This window comes from Gadus chalcogrammus, chromosome 3 (genome assembly GCF_026213295.1).
Source record: "Gadus chalcogrammus isolate NIFS_2021 chromosome 3, NIFS_Gcha_1.0, whole genome shotgun sequence".
NCBI lineage: Eukaryota > Metazoa > Chordata > Actinopteri > Gadiformes > Gadidae > Gadus > Gadus chalcogrammus.
The window spans coordinates 21,705,313-21,717,255 of NC_079414.1; the positions used below are offsets into that span (position 1 = coordinate 21,705,313).

The 11,943-nt window shown below is 45.6% G+C and overlaps 2 protein-coding genes across 2 annotated transcripts in view; both read left to right on the plus strand.

Moving 5' to 3' along the window:
* cnrip1a (cannabinoid receptor interacting protein 1a) overlaps window positions 1-1,212 on the plus strand; it is a 2,152-nt gene extending 940 nt beyond the window's left edge. Inside the window, exons 2-3 of the mRNA XM_056586762.1 lie at window positions 529-688; window positions 883-1,212. Of these exons, the coding sequence (XP_056442737.1) occupies window positions 529-688; window positions 883-1,047 (325 nt within the window). The 3' untranslated portion in view covers window positions 1,048-1,212. The remainder of the gene's footprint in view (window positions 1-528; window positions 689-882) is intronic.
* Window positions 1,213-2,175: 963 nt separating this feature from the next.
* Window positions 2,176-9,792, plus strand: ppp3r1b (protein phosphatase 3 (formerly 2B), regulatory s1ubunit B, alpha isoform, b). The gene is made up of 6 exons (XM_056586761.1): window positions 2,176-2,382; window positions 4,909-4,948; window positions 6,768-6,944; window positions 7,114-7,173; window positions 7,532-7,716; window positions 8,165-9,792. Exons 1-6 carry the CDS (start codon window positions 2,380-2,382, stop codon window positions 8,210-8,212), a joined length of 513 nt encoding a protein of 170 aa, XP_056442736.1. The 5' UTR covers window positions 2,176-2,379; the 3' UTR covers window positions 8,213-9,792.
* The last annotated feature ends 2,151 nt before the right edge of the window (window positions 9,793-11,943 follow it).

The window sequence follows — 11,943 nt, forward strand, 5'->3', positions numbered from 1 at the left end:
TTGCAAGGGTGGTCCGACCCAACATGGGACACGTTCAGGTGTACTGGGTCAGTGGCGGAACATATTTTTACTGTGCCCCCCCCCCCCGTGCAGAAGTCCGCCCGCCCCCTCCCATTTGATATGATTTATTACAAATTAAATATCCATCTGCATTAAATATATAAATCTATAAATACATAACATTTTTCTATGTATTTTTATTATTAAATTATAATAAATAATAATTGATATGTATTTGCTATCTTTGTATATATATATCTGATGGTTGAGATTGCCCTTAACCGAATAGCATTACATGACTAATCAGACGCTACCAATTAATGTTATTGTGTAGCATCTCTTAAAAGCAGCAGATCTCAAACTACGGGTTCGACCACAAATTGGTCGCGATCTAGTCAGAGCCGGGTGGTGGCCGGGAACACAATGAATCCCCCAGAGGGGGGGTCCTCTGACTAATCAGAGGACCCTCAGAGGTGGTCTTTGGGTCAGCCGCTGTTCTGAGTGTCCCTTCCCTCTCCCCCCAAACAGCAACATGAACATCGGGGGGGTGATATTCCCCCTGGAGCTCCAGGCCCAGGAGGGAGACCAGGAGGTAGGGGACAAGATGGTCTACCACGGCCAGTACGACACAGAGGGGGTCCCCCACACAAAGAGTGGAGACCGACAGCCCATCCAGGTCAGCATCGAGGTAAGACCTGTCGCCAGTCCTCCCACCGGGGGGGCCTGGGGGATTCTACCGTCATAGTGACATGACTCTCGTGCATTCAAATGTTAACTTCTAATGTTATACTTTGACGTGATAATGTTCCAATATGTTATATTCTTATATGTTATATTATTTTAATGTGTTATATTCTAAATTCCTGATGTCCTCTCCTCTAGTTCCCCAAGGCCGGTCAGTTCGAGACCGTGTGGCAGGTGAAGTTCTACAACTACTACAAGAGGGAACACTGCCAGTTCGGGAACAAGTTCAGCGACATCGAATACGAGTGCAAGCCCAACGAGACGCGGACCCTGATGTGGATCAACAAGGAGATCTTCAACTGAGCCTCCGGCGGGACGCTGGCCTGCCGGGGAACCAGAGACCAGGAACAACACTGCTTTCAGAACAAGAGCCGTCTCCCATGCAGGTTTCTCGCGGGGCGGATGTAACCAGGCATGAGCAGTCGAACCAGAACACTTTTTACATCAATCAGCAGCTTTGATGGGACATACCAATACACGGCTGCAGGCTGACCTAGAGCCGTCCCAGACCCCCCCCCCCCCCGGACCACCTTTAGACCCCCCCTAGATCACCCCTAGACTACCCGTAGGCAACTCATAGACCACCCCTAGATCAGGCTGGAAGGCATACCAGTTGAACCTGTGTACCTGTGTATGGCACAGACAGAGAGAGAGAGAGTGAGAGAGAGAGAGAGAGAGAGAGAGAGAGAGAGAGAGAGAGAGAGAGAGAGAGAGAGAGAGAGAGAGAGAGAGAACTAATCGTGAAGGTGTGTTTGGTATTGCGTTGGTGTGTGTGTGTGTGCGTGCGTGCATATGGCATGATTAACCACATGAGTGTCTGTGTGTGTATATTTAGGTGTTCATCAGTCATTTGTTCTGGACGTCTGTGATAACTCTTCGGTGGTTTTGGTGCATGGTTGGATTCATTTTGCCAAAAGCGGTTTTGTGTCTTATGATGTTCTCCGATCTAGTTTTGTTATGTATTGAGCAGGAAACCAATGTGAATAAACCTGATGAATACACAGAGCCTGTCAATGGATGCACAATACAGAAAAAAAAAAAAGTCTATGAATCGCTCAACAGAGGAAAACCATGACATTTTTTTTAAGGGTCAAACCGCAGGAGCCTATAAAGACATTGAAATAAAGACAGTAGGCTAAACAGAGGCGGGTTGAAGAATGGTAAGAATGATTATAAAAGTTCAAGTTAAATAGAAAACAATAGAGATAGAGATATATATAGATATATAACCTAATGTTTCTATTTAACTTTAACTTAATATATATATATTATATTCTATTATTAATATATATATATATATATATATATATATATATATATATATATATATATATATATATATATATATATATATATATTAGAGAGAAGTATGTAAATGAGAAAGAGCGAGAGAGTACCCGGATGCACCTCTCCTTAGCTCCTCCTCCGCCTCCTCTTTCAGCCGTCAACCTATCTCTCTATTACGGTGCCTGTTGCAGTGTTCTCGCCTTCCCCTTTTCGCTCTGTCTCCGTGGAGGTGAATGTGATCGTGGATAGGAAAGTCAGATTCTAGTCTTGCTAGTTGCACAGATACAGGTGCGACCCTTTCTAATAAAGTTAATTTCTCCGGGAATTAGACGAGACCACGACCTCAGTATGGTAAGGACAATCTCTTTATAATACTGAGGCGAAATCAAGTTGTATTGTACTTGGAGTCAAAACGGGTTTATTTACGATCTCCTTCCGTTTTTCTTAATAGCAACCTGAAGCTAGCCGTTAGCCCGTCTGATAGCATAGTAAACCTAGCAGTACAGGCCAGTTCCGTTTAGTGGTCAAATATAATCCGTTTATCTTCTAATCAAACTGCTGACGAACAACTATGTTCCTATGCAAATATTCATAATATGTCATCATATGTACTGGCTGCTAACGAAGGAAACATTTCCACATTGATAGGCGAACATTGTGTTATACTGCGTTGCCATTCGGTTTATGCATTAAACATCTCCAAATGTTTCCTCATTTCGCAACGTAACGTTACGATGAAATGCTCAACGTAACATTGTGCTTAACGTAAACACGCGCATTGCAACAATTTGCTTAACGTAACGCTGCAACGCACAACGTAATATTGTGTTGAGGCTTTAACGCACAATGTAACAATTTGCCTGACGTAACGCTTTACCGTTGGAAAGATGGATAACGTTACAGCTACAAACCCACCATATACATTTGAGAATTATTTGATTCAACGTTGAAATTGAAATAGATATCAAGTATAAAAGCACACAATCAGTTTACCTCTCAGCGTTAATGCAGACAACATGCCGATATCATATTTATTAAATTCATTAAGAGTTAATTATATGTTACCATGTTACCAAAGACATGTTACCAAATTACCATACACCATCCCAGTATTAACACAATGCATATTTATTGACGCAACAGTCTAACTGAAGAATATCACATCATTCTACGGTCAGAAAATGCAATCTATTCATTGCAGTTAATGCTTATTATTATTATTATTATTATTATTATGTTCTATTATATGATACTCAACTAAGCAGTGTCAAAACAAAGCTAACAAAATGCAATTTGCATAATTTGGTAGTATATTATTCGGAACCTCTCAAGAATAGTATTTTACTAGACTTTTAGCACTAACTAGATTAGGGTTATTAGAAGGAATGAGCATATCTACAGAATGTGCAAATGGAATATTTAAAGGATGGAGCATGTTATGAGCAGAGAGTGTTGAAGCGGCGTGATTGTGACCAAATCTACCCCTCTCAGAAGCCTGATCTCGTACATTCATGGGCTGCATTTTTAATTGATGCGCATATTATGCATGACGCAGTTTGGCATACTACAGTGTGTACTGTTCTCTGTCCTATAAGATTGCGAGCCAAAAGTAGGCATAGTCACAGATTTTACTGAACGGCCATATTTGGTGACGACACGCCACAAACCCACCATTTTTATATTTATCCCGTCAGTGCGTTATATGTTGTATTCCAAAACAAAGCATTACGGGTGGTCCTCGCACGACTAACAAGACCCCACTAACACCTGGAGACAAGGGTGACCCATCGCTGAGCTCTGGGGGTCCTTGATGGAGGGGCGGCGCTGATCTTTGACTATGTGGTCAACAGAGAAATGGGGTTTGGGCTTCCCCAAACACCACCTCATGATGCATTATTAACCCCATCCCTCCCTTGGCCCGGAGACACATGGATCGTCTTCCTGTCACATGTTAAATGGGCTTTGTTTTGCCGTGATGGACAATTCACGTAAGAGCCACAGGGAAGAGTTGAGAGTTCGGGACGGACACTTAGCATACCTCCGCGGACCCGTAGCACATGACTGCGGACACTTGGCATACGAATGTGGAGACTAAGCATAAGACCGCAGGTGGGAATCAAACCTGTGTCGCTACGAGGCCCTTCTGCCACAAAGCTAGTGGTTGAGTCCTACGGTTACTGGTGACACAATCAATACACAGCAACAAATGAAGAGTGAGGACAGGCAACCCATTTGTCCCAAACCTAGCCCTGTTTGTAACGTAAGAGCGCACCGTCCCAGTGTTCTTCTGATCCGTACCGCACATGCCCCTCCAAAGCCACCTCCAGTCACATGCTCAAGGAGGAGCAGATGGTTAGGATGTCTGCAGGTGGATTCATATGGGGTTGGAAGGAACCCACAACCCTTTGTCCCATCCTGAACGATGGGATAATATCCCTCCTGTAGGTCTCGATAGATTTGAAATGCAATCTATATTGGTGTTTACTCCCAGACAAAATGGCGGGTGTGTGACCAGATGAAAGCACCACCTTCAACTTGTGTGTTGCTGCTGCAGTGTGTGTGTGTGTGTGTGTGTGTGTGTGTGGTGCTCAGTCGAACAGGTCAAACCTCCCCCGCACATAACACACCGCTGTGCCTGCTGCTGGTCATCAACACCAGGGGAAAGATTGCATGTGGTCCCACGGCGACGCAGTAAACAAACGCAGGACCACATTGTAACCTACTGACCTCGCCGTGTCGGAGGGCAGCTCCACAGCCAACGGCAACATGCTAATTAAGAGTTTTTGGTGTACTGCGCACACTGTCCATCTCTCTAGGTCCCCACTCTGAGCCTAGCTGGCCTTCATTCTTTTCTTCTCTCATCCTCCTCTCCTGCAGGGAAATGAAGCCAGCTACCCTCTGGAGATGTGTACTCATTGTGAGTATCCCGTTAATTATCTCACCTCCTCCATCCACATCTTCATGCATCACACCTCAGCCTCAAATGCCAAGTAGGACACGTAGGGTTGCTGGGCGACGAAAATAAACAAGTCCAGATCTCTCTCACTCTCTCTCACTCTATCTCTCACCTGCTGTCCAGCGGTTAGCTATTGCAATATCAGGCTGTTAGCCTGGTGGGCGGTATCAGGCTGTTAGCCTGGTGGGCGGTATCAGGCTGTTAGCCTGGTGGGCGGTATCAGGCTGTTAGCCTGGTGGGCGGTATCAGGTGGTTAGCTTGGTGGGCTGTTAGCCTGGTGGGCGGTATCTGGCTGTTAGCCTGGTGGGCGGTATCAGGCTGTTAGCCTGGTGGGCGGTTAGCTAGGCGGGCGGTATCAGGCTGTTAGCCTGGTGGGCGGTATCTGGCTGTTAGCCTGGTGGGCGGTATCAGGCTGTTAGCCTGGTGGGCGGTTAGCTAGGCGGGCGGTATCAGGCTGTTAGCCTGGTGCGCGGTATCAGGCTGTTAGCCCGGTGGGTGGGCGGTATCAGGCTGTTAGCCTGGTGGGCGGTTAGCTAGGCGGGCGGTATCAGGCTGTTAGCCTGGTGGGCGGGCGGTATCAGGATGTTAGCCTGGTGGGCGGTTAGCTAGGTGGGCAGTATCAGGCGGTTGGCCTGGTGGGAGGTTAGTTGTCCTGCAGTACTGACAGATTGCACAGGTCCTGGTGTTTTTTCAGCACCCAGTCAGAGGGTACATACTGATCTGTGTCATATGATCAGTAAGTGGGACACAAACAGGTGTGTCTGGCCCTTACTTATGCATGGCCAGCTTGTACCTCTCCAAATGAAGCCAGACAACAGCATACCAATATCAGTGTGAAAGAGTCTAGTGCTCCATCTAGTGGGGGCAGCAAGTCATTCATTCAGCAAATGCTTTTATCCAGTTTCCCTTAGATACATGTCACTAAGGAGCAGGTAGGGGTAGGACATCTGGCTCAAAGATGCGTACGGATAGACTGCAGACCTTCGGGATTGAAGCTTTCAGCTATGGTTTGACTTAACTACGTGGTTAGGTTAACCCCAGACGGTGGGGGTGGTCGGGCTGACCGTCTTTGAAGGGAGCTTTTCTAGCTTAGAGGATCAGTAGAGCAGTGCACCAGAGCTCCACAATAGGTCAGGGCACATGGTCTATGTTCTTTAAGGTCTTCAACGCTACTCAAGGTTACTGAGGGTTTTCTGGTACGCTGGGCAGAGGGTGACAAGTCAGACTTAACATTAAACATTAGCCTACATGAATAAGTCTGACAGCAGATCTGGAGCAAGGCATTATAGTATTGTTATGTTATAATTTTGTAAAGAGATAAACAAATCCAATATTGGAGCTCTGATTGTGATTATGAATATTTGTAATCAATCCAACAGTAAGGATCCAAACTTTTTCAATGTGGGCTAATTCTGGGCTAGCCCTGACTGCTGACCCCTGACCCAGACTTCATTATCAGTGCTGTAGGCTCTAGGGCCCAGGTAGCCCCTCAGAGAGATGACTTCTTACACACTCACTTGGGCACACAAACGCTAATAAAACGCTAATAAATAACAGAACAGCTGGATTCATATTTGTACATTATTTTCAAAACATTTTTGTGTATTTTTTTAAGGGAGAATTTGTGTTTTTTGGAGAGAATGCTGAATAAATGCATAATTTTTTCATAACAAAAATAATCGTGATCATGACCTTTTCCATAATCAGGCAGCCCTAGCACGCACACCGGGTACATTTTGCCCAAAATAAACATAATATGAATCTGTCTCTCCCCCTTCAGTTGACCCAGATGAGATCAAGCGGCTGGGGAAACGTTTCAAGAAGCTGGACCTGGACAACTCTGGCTCCCTGAGTGTGGAGGAGTTCATGTCCTTACCTGAGCTCCAGCAGAACCCGCTGGTCCAGAGGGTCATCGAGATATTTGACACTGACGGCAACGGGGAGGTGGACTTCAAAGGTCGGTCTGAGTTGAGCTGTAGTGACCTCGAGACTGGACCCACCAGTCTCTCATTTGGTCTGTCGGTAGGGACCTGGAGACTGATCGGTCCAGGGTCTCACCTGGTCTGTCTGTAGGGACCTGGAGACTGGTGGGTCCTGGGTCTCATCTGGTATCTGTCTCTCCTCAGAATTCATCGAAGGGGTCTCCCAGTTCAGCGTGAAGGGGGACAAGGAGCAGAAGTTACGCTGTGAGTCTGTCAATCCATCCCTCATCCCTCCCCCCCTCATCCCTTCATCTCTCATCCCTCCCCCTCTCACCTCTCATCCCTTCATCTCTCATCCCTCCCTCTCTCATCTCTCGCCCTCATCCCTCCCTCTCTCATCCCTCCCCCTCTCATTCCAACCTTTCTCATCTCTCCCTCTCTCATCCCTCCCCCTCTCATCCCTCCCTCTCTCATCCCTCCCCCTCTCATTCCAACCTCTCTCATCCCTTCATCTCCCCGGTCCGCACAAGCAGTGATGATGAGGAGGAGGAGGAGGATGATGATGATGATGATGATGATGATGATGATGATGATGATGACGTGAGGTGATGGTGTCTCCCAGTCGCCTTCAGGATCTACGACATGGACAAGGACGGCTACATCTCCAACGGGGAGCTGTTCCAGGTGCTGAAGATGATGGTGGGCAACAACCTGAAGGACACGCAGCTGCAGCAGATCGTGGACAAGACCATCATCAACGCCGACAAGGACGGAGACGGACGCATCTCCTTCAGAGAGTTTTGCTCCGTGAGTCCCCTCCATCACCTCATCCACCACCACCACCACCACCACCACCCTGACACTGCATCCACCACCACGCTGACAATACAACCGCCATCACCACACCGCCACAACCACCACCACGCTGAAGACAACCTCGCCACATCCGCCGCCCCCACACTGACTACACCCTCACCTAATCCAAGACACCATCGTCAACATACACCATCACTACGGCAACTACACTCTCCGCATACACATCACAACGGAAACTAAACCGTCACCACTTACACCTTCACCACGCTGACCACGGCTCTGTTGCCGCATATACCATCGTCACCGCAACTTCCCTGTAACCAAAATTCACAATCATCATCACCTCGACGACAAGGCTGTCACCGCAGCAACAACGGCTCCAGAAGCCATATTAACAAAGCAGCACTTTAATCCTCCTCCTCTTCTGCTACCCTGCCAGGTGGTCGGAGGTCTGGACATCCACAAGAAGATGGTGGTGGACGTGTGATGGAGCTGCCTGCATCTACATCACCATCACCACTTCCTGTTTGGAAGTCATTCCAGTACCACCCAGGTGGTTACTGCAAGGGGAGGGGCTTATCACATGTCTGTTTACACTGCGGGGGGTGGGGGGGCTGGAGATAGTTTTCTATATATACGTGTGCGTGCGTGTGTGCGTGTGCGTGTGTCTGTGTGTGTGTGTGTGTGTGTGTTTATTTTTTTCACACACATATTTCTGTAAGTGTTTACTTTAGGGACGTGTAAACTGGTGTATATTTATTGTAAAGTATATTTTCTGGGACTTGAGGAGGCTGCTGTGACGTGTCATTATGTACTTGATCTGAACGCACAGCAACCGCTGGCACCAAGCTAACTGGTATAAAGCTGCTAGCACCAAGCTAACGGCTATATAGCTGCTGGCACTGGACAAGATGCTATACAGCTGCTGGCCCTAGGCTTACTGCTATATAGCTGCCAGCAGCGGCTAAGCTGCGAGCACCACTCATATGGCTAGCTGCTAGCATCTAGCTTGATTCTAGCACTTGCTAGCTACCAACAACAGGCTACTGTTTCTATCACTGCTCTGTCTAATGTACCAATCATTCTATCTTGCTGATTAATCAATGAGTTGCTAATCAACATGTATATCTGATACATTTGTCAATCAGTTACAAAACAACATATCTAGCTGCTACATTCATCTGCTTTAATATCTGGGTAAGAAGTAGCTAGTGTGTTGCTTGGTAAAAAGTGCTTCTAGGCAGCAGCTGGCATGCTAATTGTTTAGCAGCAGCTGGCATGCTATTTGTTTAGCAGCAGCTACCATGCTTTATGTTTAGCAGCAGCTAGCATGCAACTTGGTTAACAGCAGTTAGCATGTTGCTTGGCTAGGCAGCAACTAGCATGCTACTCGGCTAGGTAGCAACAGCAAAGCCCATTTCAATTTGGAACTTGGCTCATTTGGTTTTTCCTCTCCTACCAGATAAATATGAATCTAGGCGTGCTTTTGTATTTTTCTACATGTTTAGAAGTAAGTACTCATTCAGAATGCAGAGGTGGAACTATTGTCCATGTGTTACTTGATAGAAGGCAAAGTTATTGATTAGAAGATGTGGTGATTTAGTTAAGCATTTGAACAGATCAGAAGGCAATTTCTGCCAGCACAAATTTAACCCTGAAATTAAACATTATTCCCCAGATGGTTTGTGATAAGTGTTCACTCAAACTTTTCAAAACATTACAACAGACGTCCAGTTGACAGTTCTTACTCTTTAAGTTGTTCACACATCGATAAGGGTTCCAATACAAACCATAACAACACCTACAATATGTTTTGTGTATGTTGCCAAACAGAAGTGAATGTTTAAACGTGTAAATAGGTAAAAAAAAATAAAAAAATAAACATGCTCCAGGTGTACTGCTTTTGTGTCGATATGTTGCCATGACGACAGCAATGCTTCCGCACTTATTAGGTCGATAAAAAAACAACCTGATCTTAAATGTGATCTTTCAATGAAATGTTGTCAAAGGTATTTTAAACCGTCATGAATAAACAAACTATGTTCTTGCTATTATTTTGAGCAGATTCCCTTTTTACTGGATTGAAAAGTAGAATTTGCAATAGCCAAGCCCCTGCTGAACCACAGCGTTCTACTTCGTGCAGATGAATAATTAGTAGGCAAGTAGTAGTCAGTGGGTTTCATTATATTTTATGATGTGGCACACATCATTCATGTTATTTATTGTTGCTTGTGGCTCTTAGTTTTGGAAGAAAACCGCTGAATGTCGTGTGGGGTTTGTTTTAAGAAAAAAACGAATAATGCATCACATGCATCTCTTGCATTTTTTTCTCCAAATGTCCTTCCTGCACGGTACAATTGTTCGCTTCTATCCGTCAGTACGATGGTTAACAACACTTCCGATACAAGCAAACACACATCCACACGCAATAATACGCACACACAATCATACGCACACACGCCCTGCTACCCCTTCCCCCATCTTCCTCCTCTTCCGTCAGACGTGTTTTACGGAATGTTGTCAAGGGAATGAACGGAAAATCAGCGTTTGAGGTAAGACATAGCCTACTGTTGCTGCATGTGTGTATGATTGTGACCCATGAATACAGCGTCAATTGTGTCCGCAGACTTGGTCTTGCACAATCGCCTGTGTGTGGATGTGTGTGTGTGTGTGTGTGTGTGTGTGTGTGTGTGCGAGGGCGTTTTGGGACGGGAGAGCTCCCCCGGCGAAAGGCGCGTCTCCGGTCTCCGGTCAGCACGCGAGGGAGAGCCTTGCCTCGCCCTAAGGACGAGGGCGCTCCGGTTCTCACGGTTCTCACTGCTTTGCAATTCAATACATAACAATATACGGTATACTATATATATAATATATACCACTTATTTATATATATACTATTTATATAGTGTGTGTGTATATATGTATATAGCGTGCTATATATATACAACATGAGGGTCGCAGAATGATATGGCTTATATATGAGTCATAAGGATATAGATAATATATGAGCTAATGTATATTAGGATATAGACTAAGATATTCGATCATATATTATAGGATGCTGCACGCTCGGCACGTCTATAGTTGTATTTTGTGTCCGCCGACATTCATCTGGTGTTCGGCTGGGATCTTCCTTGTCCATCCCCCTGGAAATATAACTCTCTCTCTCTCTCTCTCTCTCTCTCTCTCTCTCTCTCTCTCTCTCTCTCTCTCTCTCTCTCTCTCTCTCTCTCTCTCTCTCTCTCTCTCTCTCTCTCTCTCTCTCTCTCTCTCTCTCTCTCTCACTCAGTCTCTCTCTGTCTTTATTGCTATGTCTCTTGTCTCTGTCTCTCTCTCTATGTCTGTCTCTCTGTCTCTGTCGCTATCTCTCTCAATCTCCCTCTCTCTCTTCTCTCTGTCTCTCAAACTCCCTCCCCCGTCTGACTGACATGGTGTGTGTTGGTACAGGATTGGTTTAAAGGTGTGTGCGAAGTTATTTGTTAACTGATATAACATGACCTTTCTCTTGATGGGGAGGCTTTGTTATTAAGCCTCTGCCTCCTCTTGATTTCTTGTCTTGTCTTGACTGTGTTTGTGTGTTATCATTATTTACAACTGGCTTGCAGTAAGCTAGCTTACAACTTGTTTTAAACTTATTATCACAAACCAGAACATTTCCCAGTCACAGTGATTGATAAACACATGCACGATGTGTTCACAGTAACTCATCTCCTAATGAGTGTTTATTACCATACAGTGGATTCAACAGGGCTTGTAACTAATCTCCTCATGAATGTATCTCACCATGCAGTTGGAACACCTTGGCTAGTAACCCAGTGTCCACCACACAGCTCCCACTCAAGGAGCTTTTCTGATCGGTTTGGCAAAATGAAGTTTACATTTTGTTTTGTTCAAGCACACTGAATGTCTGTCTTTCTGTGACACCCAAACACACGCTGTGTGTATGTGCCACTGTTTTCGTTTAAATTCAAATGAGTTGGGAGCTGGCACTTGGCCCTATCTCCTGGCTGCACCGGACACTTGGTTGGTCTGGGAAAACACGCATGAGCCCTGATGATACGAGCAGCATTAGAGGGGCAAAACAACAAAACAAAGAACAACTAAACCAAACCACAAACTCAATCAGCACCTACAGAACCCAAACTAAGTCGAAAAATCAGTGTGGCCAAACAACAGCAAGCCTCTTACTGAGGACAGAAGAGCAAAGGAAAGGAGATGGCC